The sequence below is a fragment of the Grammomys surdaster genome, unplaced genomic scaffold (assembly GCF_004785775.1).
Source record: "Grammomys surdaster isolate TR1022 unplaced genomic scaffold, NIH_TR_1.0 165, whole genome shotgun sequence".
NCBI lineage: Eukaryota > Metazoa > Chordata > Mammalia > Rodentia > Muridae > Grammomys > Grammomys surdaster.
The window spans coordinates 12,028,426-12,048,231 of NW_021604613.1; the positions used below are offsets into that span (position 1 = coordinate 12,028,426).

General features: G+C 42.8%; 1 protein-coding gene across 1 annotated transcript in view; it reads left to right on the forward strand.

Annotated features, from left to right (window-relative positions):
- The window catches only part of LOC114619740 (aldehyde oxidase 3), an 81,773-nt gene that overhangs the window by 58,547 nt on the left and 3,420 nt on the right, over nt 1–19,806 (forward strand). The window contains exons 28-34 of the mRNA XM_028765649.1: nt 32–160; nt 1,732–1,806; nt 3,020–3,072; nt 5,739–5,853; nt 8,327–8,392; nt 10,206–10,394; nt 17,519–17,686. Of these exons, the coding sequence (XP_028621482.1) occupies nt 32–160; nt 1,732–1,806; nt 3,020–3,072; nt 5,739–5,853; nt 8,327–8,392; nt 10,206–10,394; nt 17,519–17,686 (795 nt within the window). The remainder of the gene's footprint in view (nt 1–31; nt 161–1,731; nt 1,807–3,019; nt 3,073–5,738; nt 5,854–8,326; nt 8,393–10,205; nt 10,395–17,518; nt 17,687–19,806) is intronic.

Consider the following 19,806-nt stretch of genomic DNA (forward strand, 5'->3'; position numbering starts at 1 on the left):
ACTGGTATGATCTGTCTATTCCTCTTGACAGGTGGCCAGCCGTGAATTAAAGATACCAATGTCTTATATACACCTGGATGAAATGAGCACTGTGACCGTCCCCAACACAGTTACCACTGGAGCATCCACCGGTGCTGATGTCAACGGGAGAGCTGTTCAGGTGATAAGCTCACTGACTCCCAGAAAGAGAGAAAAAGCCTATCACTCCTGAGCATCAAAGTCCTTTAACAGAGGAGCGAGTTCTTCACTATATTCTTAAAAACATTCCCACTCCACCTAACATAAACAAGGATTAGTGTGACAGTTTTTGGCGGGGACTCAGCCCATAAGTGCTTGGCTTCACAGATGAGCAGAACATCATGGTAGGAAGAATGCATGGTAGTGGAGGTTCTTAACCTCACAGGAATGTGCAAGACAAGGGACCAATGGCCAGGTATAACTTTCCAAATTGCATCTCTGATAACACAATAGCACCACCAACTGGGGCCTAACCATGAGCCACTGGGGTTATTTTGTATTCAAACCCTCATACTTGCAAAATGTCTCCTGGTGTTTTTACAAGAACACCCTAAGACACTAACACACAAAGGCAAGACATTTGTCACAAAGGCAAGTGACAAGGCCTCTTTTGCTGAGGAGTCACCTTTAGTACAAAACAGAACATGACCCATTGTTCTCAGCCTGTTGTGGGTGTCTGTAGAAGGCAGGGACTTAGGGAGAAGCCCCAAATGAGATTGCAGAGTCTTGAGTTCTGCTTCAGAGCAAGCAGGTGTTCTCCTTGAATGTTTCAAATGCCAATCAACTCCATCTCCTTCATGTCACCTTCTATGCAGAGGAATCTGAAGTTCCAAATCACTGCTAAAACTGTCCCCACACACACAGAGACACACACACACACAGAGACATACACACACACCAAAATCACCACACACTTCCCTCTAGGTAGGACAGAGCAGACTTGTTAAGACAATGACCCTTGTGTCTGGTCTGTTCAGCTGAACTTGGTAGCCATCACTCGGTAGCTGCTGGACTCCAAGTTCCATGTCCACACATTTTGATGATTGCTTCTGGACTAAAGCCCCTGAGCTAGCAGTCAGTGCTATGACAACCTAATCTGAAGCAACCATCTGAGGTGGTTAGTTAGAATGTCAACAGCATCCAAGCCAAGGCTCTTTGGAGGTCAAAGAGGGCCAGTGATCCCAGTACAAGTTGACAAGAGCAGATGGGACTTGGCCTGGGAAAGAGAAGGATCTAGTTGCTTATTGCTGCTATCTTCAGGTCATAAATGAGGTCCCAGGCCATGGAGAGCAAAAGATGTTCTAACTCTAAACACGTTTCACCCCAGGTTGCCTTTCCGTGTGACCCCGCACCTGATTTGGGAGCCACTTTTATGTCTGTTTCCCTTGGTAGTGATTTCATAGCTTTGCTGGATAGTTGGCAAACCTCAAATGAAACATTGACATAGAAACAAACTAAAATAATAAAATAAGTTGCCGTGGCTACATGGAGAGAGAGGATTTATATCTCTCTGAGTTCCCTCTCATTTTTCTGTGGTTGCCTTCAAAACACCACATCAGCATACCACAGAGAATGACCAGGGCCCTGGCCAAGATTTGGAGACAAATCACATGTGGACATCTGAGGGAGGCAGGGAGTAGTAAGACAGCAGGATCATGACTGGACGGTGCCCTTTTAATTCTCAGTTGCTTTACTGTCCTCTCCATCCCACAGAATGCCTGTCAGATCCTCATGAAGCGTCTGGAACCCATCATTATCCAGAATCCTAATGGTACCTGGGAAGAGTGGGTGAGTACCTGGTGTGACTGAATCCTGCAGAGCCTCTTGAGGCCACTTGGTAGACACACCCATACCATGGTACACCAGGTCCAACAGGGTTCCTTTTCTCCTGGGCAGCATAGAACAAGAACACACATTACTGGTCCACTTGTTCAAATGTAGCTTCATATTCATTAAGCTTTGGGTGGAACTCAGGATCTGCACTTCTGCCATATTTAGTAGCCCCTGCACTGCTGGGCCGCCCTTTAAGCAAGAGACTAAAGGGTCAATGTGGATCTGAAATATACCAGCTTTTACTGAATGGGCATCTCTGTTCACTTAGAGAAGTAGCTCAAAGGTGTTAAATGTATTCTTAAGGGCAGTTGTGTAGATAGATGATTATTCTCCAAGGAAGGAAGAACCCACACCATCTAGTCCACTTTCAAAACTTTGCATTAAAGGGAGTCCTTGTAGGAGAAGCCTTTGTATGGAGTTCCATCCGAAAGGCCCTTCAGTGGGTGACAACTGCATGCTGCTTTGCATGTGCACATTTCAAATATGCATGAAGAACACAAGGTGGATGTTCTCTGAGTGGTAAGACTTGCTCTTCTTTCAAAATAGATGTTTTGTAAAAGAACATGGCCCATATAACAAAACTACCAACCCTACAGTGTTTAATCAGTGCCATTGGAAAAGGAAACCCTTAGGGAGTGGTGACAGATAGGACCTGTTGAGTGATAGGGTCATGTAACTGGTCATCTACCAAAGTTTCCTCATTTTCCACTAGGTTCCTTCAAAATTTGAACGGGGTGTGTGTGTGTGTGTGTGTGTGTGTGTGTGTGTGTGTGTGTACATACATATATTTCTGACCATAGTTGTAGCTCTGTTCTCAGAGCAATGCCAATACCCCAGGACTGGGGACAGGAAGATGTAGAACCTTTGTCAGAGTTTGCTTGGGATGCTTATATTTTAAAATCTCACCCAAATTTATTTCTCATCCCTTTTCCACTGGTCTGTAAATGAATCCACAAAACCAACAATTCCATCTCCTCAGAGAAAGTCAGACTAAGCCAGTCATGCTCCCTGAGCAGGTAGCAGGTACCCATCTAGTGCTCCATATTCATCCCGCAAAGACATATTCCCAAGAGTAAGAAAGAATGGTACAGCCAGTAGATATTTGCTTTTTTTTTTCATTTGTCCATCTGTGTCTTTGTCCTTTGAAAACAAAATCACTCTTTTCCAGGTTAATGAAGCTTTTATTCAAAGCATTAGCCTCTCTGCCACTGGATATTTTAGGTAAGAGGTAACTGATGTCATCATAATCCTATTCCCTTTAGAATACAAGGAGCTTGAGAAATGAGTATTCAGTTGTTTATATCTTTAAGGTGAAGTCTATTGTTTATTTTCACTGGAAGATTTTTATTAGAGTGGGGTGCTATGTTACCATAATGGTAGATAACTTTCACATGAGTCCCACAGTTTCCTAAATGCAATTTCTTATTCACATTACACATAGATACACTATATATAACACACATATTTGAAAACATACACATATATGTGTGTTATATACATTATACCACATTATTATTATAGGTTTCAGATTTCCTGTAATGGTCCTTTGTGGACAGGTGAGGTGGCTTTTACAAGCTTTCAGTACTGTTTAGCATCTACTTAATAGTTAATGATTTCGGTCCTGGTATTTATTATGACACAGAATTTGATTTTAAATACTCTTGTTCTTCAGAAATCTTGCCTACAACCTATCTCTTGTGACCTACCCTCTTGTCTTGTCATATGGGGTTTTGCTTTTAGAAGTTGTGAGTCAAGGCCAGGACAGTTCCATACAAATAGGATGAGAAGTTGCTGAAAGGCAGCTGAAGAGTTTTCCCAGTCAAGGATGCTTGCCCAAATAGGCAACAGATGCTTCACTAGAAGCAACAGAAGATTCATGCTGCTCTTATCATGTGAGCACACATGGATACATCTTTTATGATTTGGGGGAGAATAGTGGTATATTCTGTTATGTCTGCTAGCTCTGGTGTTTCTGGCTGGTGAGACACAGATCATATCAAGAAGATCTCCAAGTATCAGTCTCTCAGAGAAAAGGTGACTTTAGAAAGCGAAGTGAGAGTGCTCAGCTTTGTCTGGGGTCATAGACAAGACCATGAAAGGCAGAGGCTCTCCTGAGTGGTGGGTTTAAAGGGTGGTAGCCATCCTGAAGAGGTACACCAGGAGTTAGAGGTGAGTGGGTTATGACTGTGGTTATGATTATGGTTATGGTTGTGGTTATAATTAGCCATGTGTGTGTCCAACAATTAAATAGAAGCTGAGTTCTGAGCAATGTTAATGGAATAATCTTTTATAGAGTTTTCTTATCATGTTTCACTTATCCAAGTCTGACATGGACATTCTAGCCCTGTATAATTGGGTTGTAGAGCATCAGCCCAAGAATCCTAATGATGCAGTACTATAAGCATCTGCCCCACAACAGGACAGGGCACTAAGGAGAGCATGTGTCTAATCAAATAACTCCTTCATCATATATTGGTGAGTATACCAAACACTGTAGAAGAGCAACTTGAACAGTAGTTTGCCAGATCACTTAGCTGCACTGATTAAGGCACATTTGGAAGATCTGGCTACTCCCTTTCTATAAAGATGTGTTCATTAACAAAGTGCTTTAAAGTGGGCTGATGAGTCCTGAGCTTTACAGTGAGTAGTACCAGCATCTAAAAAGATAAATTTCTTATGTGTGGCTGGAGCCAAGGCTAGGTCCAAGACTCCCCAGAGAGAAGACCTGTTAGAATATGCAGCCTTACAAAGGCACCAGCTTCTGCTGCATCCTTCACTAGGTGACACTTAGCCCTGAAGAATTTACAGAGACCACAAGATTGTTCAAAGTTCACTGGACACAGGGGCACTCTTCTATAATCCTGATGCTTCCAAGGCTGACCAATACTTCTAAGGTAGTCTAGGTCACATAGCAAATTTTAGGCAAGCTTGTACCACTTAGCAAGACCCTACATGAAAAAAGACAGAATTAATCTAAGCTGTTCTGGAAGAGATGTTGTTTATGAGGATGTTAGCATCATGGAACCACACAATGGCTGGAACAGTGATAGATGTCAGAATTAAAGAATATGTGGGGTTTTTTCAAGTCAGTGTTTGTAAGTTGGCTTGCTGAGCAGACTGCAAGACAATGATTCCAAAATGCTTGGTCTTAGATTAAAACTTGGCTATAAAGAAAAATATTTCAAAGTTGAGGAGAGACACTTGACCATAGGACCTCTGTGTCCATTTCTGTGAGAGAAAGAGTGACAACAGTCAGTGTCCTTTGCTGAAAAGAACTGACCCAGCCCCACGAAAAGAGTTGTACTGACATTTTTACTCCAGCTCTTCCCGCTTTGCTGGGGTTCTAGACCTTTCAACTTCATGGCTGCTCAGCACAATTTGCAAAGCAATGATAAATCAAAAGTACATTGGGGTTGTGTCTCCAGTAACACCACAGCATTACCTCAAAACAGGAGATTGTCACCCGACCTCTGAAGCTTAGAGATGCTGTCGCTTGAATTCATTTTCGCTTCACATCTGGCAAAAAGTTTTCTTTTTCAAAAAGAAAACTGAGTGTTTTCTTTCTTTTCACAATTGTGATTACTTAGAATGATTTAGAGCATTAAAAATAACCCAAGTATCTCATGTGTAGATCTTAGAGGTTTTACACTTGCTTAACGTTAAAAGTGGAATGGCTCATTAAAGCCTCCCGTGAAGAGCATGGCCCTCCTCGTGGTAGGCGATGTCCCTTCTCCTCCACTCCAAGTACTTGGCAGGATTTCTAGAAGCTCTGCATTCTATGAATACTTTACCTCAAGACAACTCGATTTCTCCCGTCTCCATATTCTTGGAGAAAGTCTCACTGACCAGCACCTGTCCTGACCACAGGCTGTGTCTTGTCTTCTCAGGGGTTACCAAGCTGACATGGACTGGGAGAAGGGAGAAGGTGACATTTATCCCTATTTTGTTTTTGGTGCTGCCTGTTCTGAGGTTGAGATTGATTGTCTGACGGGAGCTCACAAGGTAAGTGGTAATCACGTGCTGCTAGCATAGCAAAATGTACTGTGAACACGCCGTGGCCTACTGCCATTTGCATATCCCATCCCATACATTAATAAGCAGTAGTTTAGGTACAAGCAAGTATTCTTGGGGAATGGGAGAGATGGGACAGATTCAGGCACGTTTCAGATGGACACAGACGGTCGTTGGTGCTGGGCAGGGCAGGAGGTGAGAAAGAAGACCAGTGGTCATTCCTGACTCAGGTGACTGGACTGTGTCTCATTCAGATTTTTCTTTTCCAGAGCTGGACCTGGTATCAAGCACATGATTTGAGTTATGAATTCTTGATCTCAGTTGTAGTCTGTCAGTAATTCTGTAAGAGAAATTGTTTTCATATGCCATTAGCATGTGTGCACCTCTTTGAAATCGGTGAAGAACCTTCTAGTAAATTACCTCATCAAGGACCATAAAAATGCCACAAACTAGACATTATTGATCACTCACTTACCAATAAGAATGTGGGGATTAAAGAGTTACTAACCAGACCCAAGTGAGTGCTACTTAACAGTGTAGCAAAACCACAAAATCAGAAATTCTCACTCAATTCTGTTTTCAGCATATCACAGTAGTTTTAGGTTTTGAACAAAAAGAATTCAAAAACAAAACAGCGAGCCACTGTCCCTGTCATCCGTAGTGTGCCATCGTGCATTAGGGACAAATCACCAAAGAGCGGGATACATATGTCTTTGTATGATAGATGAGACCACTGCTGGTGAGCATGTGTCTCTGTGGAAATTTGGAGCTTGACCTGATAGTTTATATTCCTGCAGCATCTGCACACTGAGCACGGGTGACACTCTGTCCCAGGATATGAAATCCAGCGTGACATCACCTGCTCTGCAGTACCATGCACTAGCCTAGTAACATTGAGATAGTGACATACACTCTGTAAGCCTTTATTCTTTCAGCTGTGGAGAGGGCCCTCATAGACATGAGGGGCTAAAGCCACCAGACTGTAAAAATAGTCTAAGAAAGTCAGGGATCAGCTCTGCAATGGAGAGGAACTGAAATACATGCTCACCACGGTGATCCAGGGTTTCCTGGTCATTCTGGGGTCTCAGGGAAGCTGCAGTGGCCACCTGGACACCAAGAAGTGGTCAACCAGGAGTTGACCAGCCTTGGACTCAGAACCTAAAGCTGCTAATGAAAGGCCTGGTCTAACCAAGATAAAATCATCAGAGCAGAATGGCTGCAGAGGAAACAAGAGACCCCACTAGGGATGAGCTTGCTACTCAGAAGTTAAAAGCACACAAGGAAAAACCGAATGCCATAAAATCTGCCAATGGGGCATCTTGTCTCTATGAGAAGGATTCCACAGGGAAATGACTCAGATGAATGTTTAAGATCCTCAAAGAAATGTATCTAGTTGGACTTTTTTTTTTTCAAAAGAGGAGAATATAAAAAAGTTAGTGACTAGGAGCCAAGAAGTATATCCTGAGGGGAAAAAATAGGATATACTTCTTGTAGAAATATTTTAGAATATAGATGTCAATGAACTTTCCCAGCAAAAACTACAAGAGGGTCTCAACTACCAGTCTTCCTGGAAAGAAACAAGAAAGAAAGAATGAGGCATAAGAAGCAAAGCTGTAGAAGAAACACTTCCCTTAAAACATACCTGTTAGGCTGCTGGAGCTAGTTCACTAAGATACTACACATAATATTAACCACAGGTCTCACACACAGTACGTAAAACGCAGCTAGGTGTGTAGCTGCATCCCTTTCACTCCCTTGGTGATAGAACAGGAAGATTATGGGTTTGAGTCCAGCCTGCACTACATACAGCGTTTCAAGCAAGCCTGGCCTACACAATGACAATATGTCTCAAACAAAACATGGGATGATTTATTAATCCTGAAAACAACCCCTGCCTCACATTTTCAACATACTCACAAAAAAAAAATGCTTTTCAAATATCTTCTACAATATTTCTATTTTAAAATAACATACTATATATTTTTAAGATATTTAATTTTAATATTTTCTTTGCAATTTTATAGGAATGTTCTTATCTGTTTATATAATTTTATAGCCTGGTTTTCTTCATATGTTGATTTTCATAGCTACATTTCACATTATTACTTCATCTCTATAACAATTATTTCAAGTGGCTGTATGATATTAGGATTGATTAAGGCAAAATTTCACAACCTTTGTTTTTTAGGAGGATGAGCTAATATCAGGTACTTGTGAATTTAAAAAATTCTAGAAAATGCCATGTCTACAACTCTTTGGTCACCTCTTAATCAATAAACCCCTGACTTATATTTATCCCAAGAAATACATCTTAATTAATAGTGTTTGGTATTTTCGTGACCTTTACCAACAGCAGAGCTTTGTCATGGCTTTTCATAATCACCTTGCATGCCCTAATCAAAGAAAACATTTATTATTTACAAAATGGTGTCTATACTGCAACCATGTTTTTTGTTCTCCACAGAACATTAGAACTGACATTGTTATGGATGGATCTTTCAGTATAAACCCTGCTGTGGACATAGGCCAGGTAGGCTCTGCCTTGTTAGTGAGATCTAATAGCAAACACTTCAAACACTAGCCATGTTTGCCCCTGAGGACACAGGCTCTAAGACATAGCTCCATCTTCTAAGAATCACCTAATAGCTTGCCAAGTCTCTAAAGTTGTTACTGCTGTCTTCTCTTCCCATTGTTTTATACATAAGAACGTGCTCAAGGGGCAGAAATGCAAATAAAAGGACACATACTTCAACGAGGAAAGAATGGGTACCACTTGGGTGTGTGGACTCCAAGTTGCCCGTGAGAGATCCAAGTGAAACCGCCAAAAACTTTGGTCTAAGCTTCAGGGCAGAGGAGAAGTCGTCTACTTGGGAAGTGCTCAGTAGGGGAGGGGTAACTGAAACCACATCAGGATCAGGATAGGATGAGAGGGGGGAGGGCAAGAGAGGGACAAGGCTGGGGGCTTTAACTCCACAGAGAAGAACCACGGAAGTATATTTACTATGGTTCTAATGTAATCCCAGTATTCAGTGCATTACAACATGAACAAATTCAACTTTTGAAAGTCCCTTTCTGCATAACATTTGTAGACAGTTATAGTTCCTAATATTATTTTTTCTTTTTAAATTTTATTTTATGTGTGTGGGCATTTGCATGCATGCATGTCTGTGCATGGGTGTGCTTGGTGCCCACAGAGCTCAAAAAGAGCATTAGCAACCCTGGACCTGGCATTACAGAAGTTGTGAGCTACCATGTAGGTGCTGGGAATCAAACCTAGGTCCTCTGGAAAACATTGTTTTTTTTTTTCTTTGACTCTCATTTTTTGTTTTTTTTTTTTTAAATATTTCTAAAGACAAATAAAACTGTTTTTTCCATTTTATAATAAAGTAGAATGTAACTACATATATAAACACAAATTAAGTCAAGTAAAAATCTATTTTAGTTCATTCATAGACAGATCAGTGTCTTAGTTTAAGTTTCTATTTCTGTGATGAAGCACTTTGACCAAAAAGAAAGTTGGAGAGGAAAGGGCTTATTTGGCTCATACTTCCACATTGCTTTTCAGTACCATAGGAAGCGGGGACAGGAACTCTAGCAGGGCAGGAACCTGGAGGCAGGAGCTGCTGCAGAGACCATGGAGGCCTGCTGCTTACTGGCTTGCTTTCCATAGCTTGCTCAGCCTGCTTTCTTATAGAACCCAGGACCACCAGCCCGGGGATGGCACTGCCCACAATAGACTGGGCTCTCCCCATTGACCACTAATTGAAAAACTGCCTTTGGTTCTTATTTTTATGGAGTGAGACTCAATTCAAATAGCTATTGAACTAAGAAGCAATAAACAAATGATGTTAGAATTTAGACTTTGAAATGAGACAAACAGGGCACAGATTGTGGGATACAAACTCATTGCTAATGATATGTGCTGAGAGATTCTCTCCTGAGAAAGAGAAGATCCAAGACCTTGCTACCATACCCGGAATGGACACTTTAGTAACTAGGCAAAAAGCTATCTTTCTATCCATTGAAAGATTGGGGGTATAAATAGCTTGTTACAAGCAGTGGACCACAGGGACATCAGACATCTGTCTCTAAAATCACGGCTAAGCCAATGACTCATCCGACCATTAAAAATAAGCATTATTGTCTTTTACAACAAGTCCTGATAGTTTTCTGAAATCTACCCAGGGGTTTTGGTAGCCATTGTTCACATCTGCAGGTAGAATACAGAGAGCTAAGAGACCTAGACTCCAGAGGGAATCACTAGTAAAAGAAAGACAGCCTTTGCCGGTGCTTAGAAAGTCAGCACATTATAAAAGTGACATTCACTCCTTTCTGTGTCTCAGATTGAAGGGGCATTTGTTCAAGGTCTTGGACTTTATACTCTAGAGGAACTGAAATATTCACCTGAAGGAGTCCTATATACCCGTGGTCCACACCAGTACAAAATAGCATCAGTTACCGACATCCCAGAAGAATTCCATGTATCACTGTTGACACCAACCCAAAACTCAAAAGCCATCTACTCTTCTAAGGTAAGTATATATGGTCAGGCTTCATTCCGTTAATGATTAGCCAAGGAAGATGGATTGAAGAGTGATGATGGAACTGGGTGGTGGGACACTGGATTGGCATGCAGGAGCTCCTACTTTCTTTCCCCAGTATCACGAATGAAAAAAAAGGCTGGATTCTCATCCTGCTTTGAATAGTAATGCTGATGCTTTCCAGCTACAGAACTGGAGAGCTGGTCACAGTTTGTAATGTGCAGAAGCCCTGAAAGGATGGATGAGATGAAAAGAGCAATGCAAATAAAGCCAAGGCGTAGTTCTGAGCTACAGTCAATTTTACACACTGGCCTCAGATCACACTCGATTTAAGTGTGTTAATATAGTGTATAACCAGCAGGGCGGCGGTGGCACACGCCTTTAATCCCAGCACTTGGGAGGCAGAGGCAGGCGGATTTCTGAGTTTGAGGCCAGCCTGATCTACAGAGTGAGTTCCAAGCCAGCCAGGGCTCCACAGAGAAACCCTGTCTCGAAAAACCAAAAAAAAAAAAAAAGTATATAACCTTTTCAACTCTGTGATCTCCCCCCCCAACCCCCACTCTCTCTGTGCTATTTAAACAACTGTCCCCAGAGACCTCAGTGCTACTGGATACAGGGAAAGACCTCTTTATCTCTTATCCTCACTAACTTCTCATTGAACTTCTCCTACTGGCCCCTCTCTCTGTCCCCTTGGGTCCACAACATTTCCCACTCCTGTGTGCCTCCTTCTACTTTTTCTTACTGATGATGTCTCTTTCTCTGCCAGCTTTAAATGTCATTCTATAGGTGTTCCCTGCAAAACCTTTGTCTACTAGTAACTTAGCTTGTAAGCATTTTGGAAACAAGGCTGTCTTATCATCTGTATCTTTCAGTCCCAAAACAGGGGCTAAACACAAGGGACATCTACTAAATGTTAGGTAGGTTGAACTGAGGGTTTTTTATTTTCTATACACACACACACACACACACACAGAGAGAGAGAGAGAGAGAGAGAGAGAGAGAGAGAGAGAGAGAGAGGAGAGAGGAGAGAGAGAACCTCCAATATTGTGAACAGCCACAGAGAGAATCATAAAATTAATCTACTAAGTCACAAATTACCAATTTAATGAAATTTAATAAAAGAAAATATCAAAATGTTTTTTACACAATAAGAAAAAAGATTTATTTCTTAGATGTCATGTGTGCATATACCTCTTACACACTGATATATACTACTAGAAAATATGACCTGTAGATATGACCATGGTTTGTAATACAAAAAAGTTGATGAAACACTGTTCTCAATAGTGCATATACTATTTCATGTCAGATGTAGGCTCAGTATAATTTGTCTTGTAAGCAATATGGAGTGAGGTGTAACATCTTTGTTCTGCCTTATCCAGTGTCATGAGTTTAAGACCATTCCAGAATAAGTCTCGGACTGAACAACTTTTGATTTCAGTGACTTCATAAAAAGCTCAAGAACTAGAAGCGTGTATGAACACACAGAGTCTTCCTCATTAAATTAAAATTAAGTAGGTCACAATATATTTTTCCAAAATCGATTTTTCATAGCATTGAAATAATCTATCTCTGTGATATAGACAGCAGGAAGCCTAGGCAAAGGAACACACTGCAAAAGGCTGTGTGAATGTGTGTGAGTGTGTGTGTGTGTGCATGCATGCGTGTGTGTGAGTGTGTATGAGTGTGTGTGTGTGTGCATGTCTGTGTATGTGAGAGTGTGCACGTGAGTGCGTGTGGCGTGTGTGTGAGAGTGTGCATTCGTGCGTGTGTATGTGTGTGTGTGTGTGTGTGTGTGTGTTTACAAGGCTGAGCCTGCTGCAGGCTCTGCTCAGGACCATGAACATGTGCTCCTTGCTCTTCCTCTTCCCAAGAGGATGCACCTATTCTGGACCCTCATAAGGACATTAACAGCCGTATACTGCTGATACTCTTGTAATCCTGGAATAATCCATCTTGTGGCCAATCTTAAGAAACTGTTGCCTTGAACAGTTTCACAGTCACAGGAAGAAGGCCAATGACACTTCACAATTCTCTCTATGGTCCACCTGTTCAGGCGTTTATTTTCAGCCAAGGCAAGTGTAGACTAGAAGATACTTCTTGACCCAGAACACTATCCATAGCTGCCTCCTAGCTTCTCCTCCTCACCACACCTTGCACCCTTCCCACTGAGGCCATGTTATAGGAGAGAAGAGGGAACCTCACTTGAAGGATTTGGCTTGTCCATCTGTCCTTTGGCCACAGTGCTTGCCCCTGAGGGGCATTTGTCCTCAGTGAGTTTGTGGCTTTTAATAACCTCATTCTCATGTGTGGATAGACTGTGTGTTCAGCATATGTTTGGGGTGCTTCTCCAGTGCTTCAGTATGAATAATGTACCATGTATTACATAAACTTAAATGCTATGCACCTGTCACTTAACATGGACCCTATATGTATCTGGGACACAGTGAACACAGACTCCATGAGGCTGCTGCCAATGGCTCGTGGCACATGGCATTCCGTGTTAGTCAGCTTTTCAAAATAAAAATGTATATTCTAAAGTAGCAGCAAATCATGGGAAACTAAGCCAAAGCACAGCAGTTTATTACCAAGTATCGTTTACTCTGTGTACTTGTACTGTTGTACTTCTTTACAACTGACAGGGCAGTCTTCTGTCTAGATCAGCATCTTCACAGCAAACTCCTGGACAACAAATGGTGCAATGGTGCATCGTCACACTGTCACGATGTCACTAAACAATTCTTGAGTTCCTTTATAGACATTCGGGACCATTGTTGCATATCCTGTCCATCATCAATCAAAATATCAATATCAGCGTAGGACTGCACTCAGAAGTGTGAATACCTAAGACACACAGTTTCCTCATCCCAGCCAGAAGAAAGAGGGAAAATCTTCTAAGGCAACAGGGAACCACTGCATAATAAGGACAGGCAGACACCGGTAAGATTGCTCAACACAAAATAGCAGGACAGGAGATGGGAAAACGCACCCTGTAACCTGAACAGCAGGAAAAGCCAGGTGGGGGTGGCTTAATCTGCTTTGCATTGCTAATCATAACAGTAGAGGCTGGGTGAGTTACAAGAAACTTATTTGCATCTTGAAGCCTGCAAAGTCCAAAGTTAACAAGCCACACCTAGTGATGACTTCTTGCTGCATTTATACCACAGCAGAAGATACAGCATATTGATTCAGAGAAAAAGGCCAAGCTCACCTCTGTAACATACCCACACCTGCAATAGCACTAATTCATTCATGAAGGTGGAGCCCTGACGACCTAACCATCTCCTAAATGTTATACTTCACCACATATAGAGAATACGTTGTCAGCACATGAGCTTAGGCACACTTGTTCAAATAATAGTAACCAGTAGACACAGCGTTGTGCAGGAGAAACTGATAGTAAATACAGCAGGGCATGCTATAACGTTTGGGTGTGTGGCCCAGTTTCATCCCTGCAAGTTACCTGAGTCCCAGTTTCCACATCTCAGATGTGACAAGGGAAGTAAGGCTTTGTAGAAATGCAAAGGCTAAGGATGCTATCCATGCAGTTTGGCAGTGGCCTGTTTAAAGCCAACTGAGGATGATGTTAGCTGCTAATGTCACTTAGATGTGTTAGTCACCTTTGTACATCTGTGACAATAATAGCTGGCAGAAAGGACTTAACAAAAGCAAGACTTGGTTTTGAATCATGGCTTCAGAAGATCCAGTTCATCATGGTAGGGAAAGATGTTCACATCCTAGTAGCCAGGAAGCAGAGAAATGGACATTCTGACTGTTTGCTTTCCCTTTGTTCCCCTCTTGTTTTATCTGAGCCTCTAACCCACAGAATGGTGCAACCCATATTGAAATCAGATCTCTCTACCCCCTGAATTAATTCTGGGGGCGCATTCACAAACATCTCCAAAGATGTGTGCCTCAACAGTTTTCTAGGTGATTCTAAATCCAGTTGTGTTGACAATAAAGATTAGGCAAATCACTCTGTGCCATTGTCTTAACTAATAAGTGAGCTCATCTTTGACTGATTCTATCTATCTCGGTATTCATTTGCTGTCTCATTCATTCATCAGATACTTGCAAACACCTGAATATGCTGCTTTAGCCTTAAGCATGAAAGACACAATCTCTGGGGTCAAGGTTATGGCATTGTTCATCCAGGCTTTCCTGGTGGCCATATGGACAGTCATTTATATGTTTCTGGCTGACTTAAGCCTCTCAAGGAGCCTTTGATCACCAGCTGCTTCCCTTTTGGATTTGATGACTGGAAGTCAGCAGCCACTGTGTGTATAAGTCTAGTTTCTCCTCATAAATTAAGTTCTAGCTCACACTGCCAGTCTCTGGGAGTTTGAATAGTTTCTTAGGGACAAATTACCTCTAGAGCCTGGTATACTTAGGTTTCTCGAGGGTTACATAGACTCTTGGTTGGTTATAATGTTAATCCCTCTGCCCTAGGTCTAGGCACTCTGCCTTCTCAGGAGCATCCTGCCGAGGTGTGTGTGTGGGGGGGGGCCTAAGCTGTGTGGTCAAAACCTGATCCCACTTCTGCCACTGAAGCCACCTAAGCCTGTGCAAGGCACTCACTCCCCCAGTTGCTGGAAGGCATAAGTAGTCTGACACATGTGGGAAGGCTCACCAGTACTGTGAAGGAGTGTCACCTGCCATGTAATAACATTTGGTCCAATGACAGACCACCTACGCAAAGGCAAATGTGTCAGACTCTATAGCTTGGTGACCTTGTAACTGTCTTCTTGTGCAGCTGAAGAATGATAAAATTGCTCAATGACACATTTCTCATAACATGTTCCCATCACCCGTTCAATCATGACTGTAGAGAAACACAGTCACAAGATCCCTTTTTCCCATCTCAATCTCCCTGGCCCATCAAGGTCAAAGGGTTATGGCATGAGAACCTGTTGGTTTCTACTGCCAAGGAACAACTATTGATGAGGACAAGCCTGACAGCCTGGCTGGACAAGAATAGGTGGAGCAATGAGCAACTCAATAATTTCTTCAAAGGCCCTAGATCCTCGTTCTACCAAGGATCCTCTACCTCTCCAGTCTTCAGCGTTAGTTACTGCTTGAAGAATTTCTCTGGCATATTATGTGAGTTAAGGCATACTTGATATGTTAAAATAACAAATTAACCACAGAATATAAGACTAGAAAGAAAGTCTTGTGATTCATAGTGAGAATCCTTTGGTGTCTTCCCTTGAGTTGATAATAAGACACAGCTCTTAACATGGCTCCCAGAGCCCTGCATAGTCCGCCCTTCCCATCATTCCTGAGACTGCTCATACCATTCTTTCTATGAGGAAGCCACGTAGCTTTTTTCAGCCCCTTGGATTAAACCAGCTCTTCTCTCTTCCTGATGCCTTTGAATGTCAGCTGTATCAGAGTTCTCTAGACAAACAGAACCAATGGGCTCTATCTGGGTATTGTAGATACACATACATGCAGATGTTGTGTGTGTGTTATGTATATATGCTTGCATATCAATATGTAAATTTGCATGTGAATCTGCACATATATGTGTATATCCATCTGTACATGTACACAGAGATTTATTTTAAGGAACTGGCTCATATAGTTGTAGAATTGACAAATTCAAGATCTGTAGGGCACTGGGGCAGCAGGCTAGAAAGTCAGGTAGAGTTTCTGTGCTGAGGCCCTGAGGCAGAATCACTCCTCCTTCCTGGAAGAAACTTGTTTTGTCCTTAAGGACTTCACACATACCACCAAAGCTAGTAATATCTTAAAGCCAATGCTAATCACATGTATAATGAACTTTCCCAGAGATGCCTACATCAGTATTTAAACAAATGCATGGGTACCAAGCCCATAAAGTTCATGCACAAACTACACACTGCCTGGGATTCATCTTCCTTCCTCACCTGGCAAGCACCCTCTCACCTCATTCGTCATCTCTTCAGGAAAAGCTACCTCTGCCTTCTCGGTTCATGCAGGAGACCACGACTATCCTGTCTTGGCGTACATTTTATGTTTTGTTTCACTCACTTCCTTGGACAACTATCTCCTACTTGGATATACATTCAATCAGAGCTGCCCTTGCAGGTTCTGGTCCCCTCATCTCTAGCCATCAGTGGAAGGCTGCCTACACCCCACAGAGTTCAGTTACCTCCTGCCTTTGCAGTCTGCTGTGAGTCAGCCTGTACAGGCAGTCAGAAGAACACCCCACAGCATATGAGACAATGGCTTCCATTCAGAACAGGATTATGAGTGTTGGATCAACACAGCACAGTGGCAAGCTTTACTCCAGGAGACTTCTAACTCATAGAATTTCAATGGCAGACACCATCCTCCATGGAACACGTCAGAGTCTACTGGTGTGCTTTGATAAAACTTGAACTCTTTGTAGTGCTCTCTGTATCTTGGGAAAGCTCTTGAACCCCGTCATTGATTTAATTCAGACTAAGAAGGATAAATCCTTGGCATGGGCCCCACCAAGATTGTCAGTCATTCATCAAGGTATTTCTATACCATCTTCATCCCTTCAAAGCCCTGTTGGCACAGTGGGTAGCTTCAGCTGCAACCACATGGTCCCCTTGGACACGGGCATGCCAGGCCTTGGCCAGGTTCTCATCATTTGGAAAGTGTAGCCAGCATCAGGATTATCACCTTGGCCAACTTTCCACCAGAATGGGGTTCCTTTGAGGCCCAACCGGCTTCCTAAACAAACAGAAACTGGCCCTGTAGCAGAGTTCAGACTGTTCTGGGATGGATCTTAAGGGTGGTTGGAAAGACCGTCATCTTCAGAAAAGAATGATCCCAAGTAGGGTATGGTTAGGAAAAGGCAAGAGGCAACAACAAAAAAAATGCACGCTGAGTCCTTGGTGGATTTGTGGAACAAGCATTAGCTGTACCCCTGCATGGCTCAGGTACTGGGCACAGCTAAGCAAACAGCACATAAGCTGTCAGAGGGCCTACCTACCTACCAGCAAGATTGCTGCAAGGAAACACAAACCTAAAGGAGGGGACCTCCCCCCTTCAGAAGCACTGGGTCAGCTCAGGCCAGCTTCCCTGCCCCCATGTCCCTGTCCCTGTCCAGAGCAAGGTTTCTAAAAGGCTTCTCATTTTGACTTCTCTCCCCACATCTCCAGGGCCTCGGTGAAGCTGGAATGTTTCTGGGCTCTTCTGTGTTCTTCGCTATTGCTGCTGCTGTGGCTGCAGCTCGCAAGGAAAGAGGCTTGTCCCCGATTTGGGCCATAAACAGCCCTGCTACAGCAGAACTAATTCGAATGGCCTGTGAGGACCAGTTTACAAACCTGGTATGGGATTGCCTCCATCTTGTCTATGAATGTCTGCAACCCTTTTCGTGATTCTCAGTGCAGGGACACAAGACGTGTCAGTTCAAAAGTAAATTCACAAACCCCATTAGCAGGATGTCTTCTTGTGAAAAGTGGAAGTTGCTGGTGTGAGTTTTCAAGTAGGAAATTATAGAATTTTTTTCATATTTATAGGAGGGAATGTGGGTTTTAAAGGGTTAAGAAATGGTCTTTCCCACCTGAATGCTGAAAGAGCCGCAGACTTGCCTTTTCAAGAGTGTCGCAATCTTCTTCCACCACACTCCACCCCCTCACCACTTACTCCAGAGAAAGGCTGCGCCTTATCACTTCCTAAGGGAGGCATTGCCTGCCTGCTACTGCAGCTGCTAGCCACATGTGGCCTCAGAGCCTGGCTATTAGTCTAGTACACACTGCAATGCATAGTGTGTGCTGAATCCACACTACCTTTTAAAGATAGATGGCAGGCTAGAATGTAAAGTGCTTGTTTAGTAATTTTGTACTAATACGATGGAAATAGGAATGTCTTGGTATATCGGGTTGAGGTTAACTATAATTAACCAATGGCTTAAGGTTCCTCCAATCAAGGCCCCTCCCCAGGCTTCACCATATCCAACCCCAACACTGGGGTCCAAGCTTCCAACACATGAAAATTTGGGGAATGGTCACATGTAAACCTACTGCAGCCAAGTTTACTTTTGGGAATATGAGTACTAGAAATGTTTTACCTTTCTTTTGGGGAAGGGGGGACAGGGTCTCTCCGTATAGTCCTGGTTGTACTGGAATTCACTATATAAACCAAGCTATGTTCAAACTCAGATCCAATTGCCCCTGCCTCCCCACTACTGGGTTTAAAGGTGTTTACCACCACATTTATCCCAGTAACAGAGATTTTAAGAACGTGTAGCCTCCATTTGTGGCTTTCTATAGGACTGCTGCTGGTTCTGATTGCAATCCCTTTTGCATTTTGACTTGAGCAAAAGACAACACTGAGATATTTGGAGGCTGTAGGGAGCCAGGGAAGGAGCTCAAATTTTAATTGCTTTAAAAAATAAACATTCACGAGGTCCAAAATTAAAGGAGAGGGAAACAGAAAGGGCGAGGAGCCGTACAATGTTTCCGCACCTCTGGAGCCATCTTCCTCCAGGGTCCCTTTCAGTGACTCCGCCCACATTGGCCTTCCAGCATTTCATTTGCATTCTAGGAAAGCCCTACTCCCACCACCACCCGACTCTCAGCCCAAGAGCTCCACTTCCACGTACTCACTACTTGTAGCAAGGCATTAGGCTGAGACAAGCACAGTAAATACGGCTCATTCATTCCCGCTACAAGTCCAAAGTCTATAAAGAGAGAGGCATGGAAACAGGTGACTACTACACAGACCCTCCATCACCAGAGACTACACACTGAGGTGCTGCAAAGCACTGTGAGATATTTACTCATCCTTGGTGTTTTCTAGCCCTTTGTCTCCAGCTGGATGGCACACTCCGTTAGAGCCAGCAGCATGTTCTATTTCTCTTGCTTACAAAATGGCCAATTATAAAAGATTATAAAAGAGTTACTGGCTTTGAAATCAGACAGTTGGGTTCAAATCTCAACTCAACCACTCACTGTGTCTTTAAAGGAAAGAAAAAATGCCTACTTGCTTGTATCCCTATGAGAAGGGAATGAACTTGGCTTTAAAAGTGTTTAACATTGTTCTGGCTCATACTGAGCAAGTGTTAGTGAGGACCATTATCAGTAATCTTACTATGCTCCCAAATAGGCTCTAGTTTCTAGCCCTATGTTTTCTGATTTTCTTAACCTCAACATCACAATGGAGAACTGAATAAAGGAGGAATTCTGACTGAGTCACAGTGGCAAGCAGGGACAGGTGTGTGGGTTTAGCAAGGATGTTATATAAAACTGACCAATTATCCAAATAATGTCAGCTAAAATGTCCCTGTGCCACCAGACTAGAACATGCCTGAACTGTTGAAGACAGATTCTAAAATGTATATGAAAGATGTTGAGTACACTCTCTACTAGAGGTGCACCAAGCCAGTCACAGTTACGTTATGGTGTGTGTGTGTGTGTGTGTGTGTATGTGTGTGTATGTGTGTATG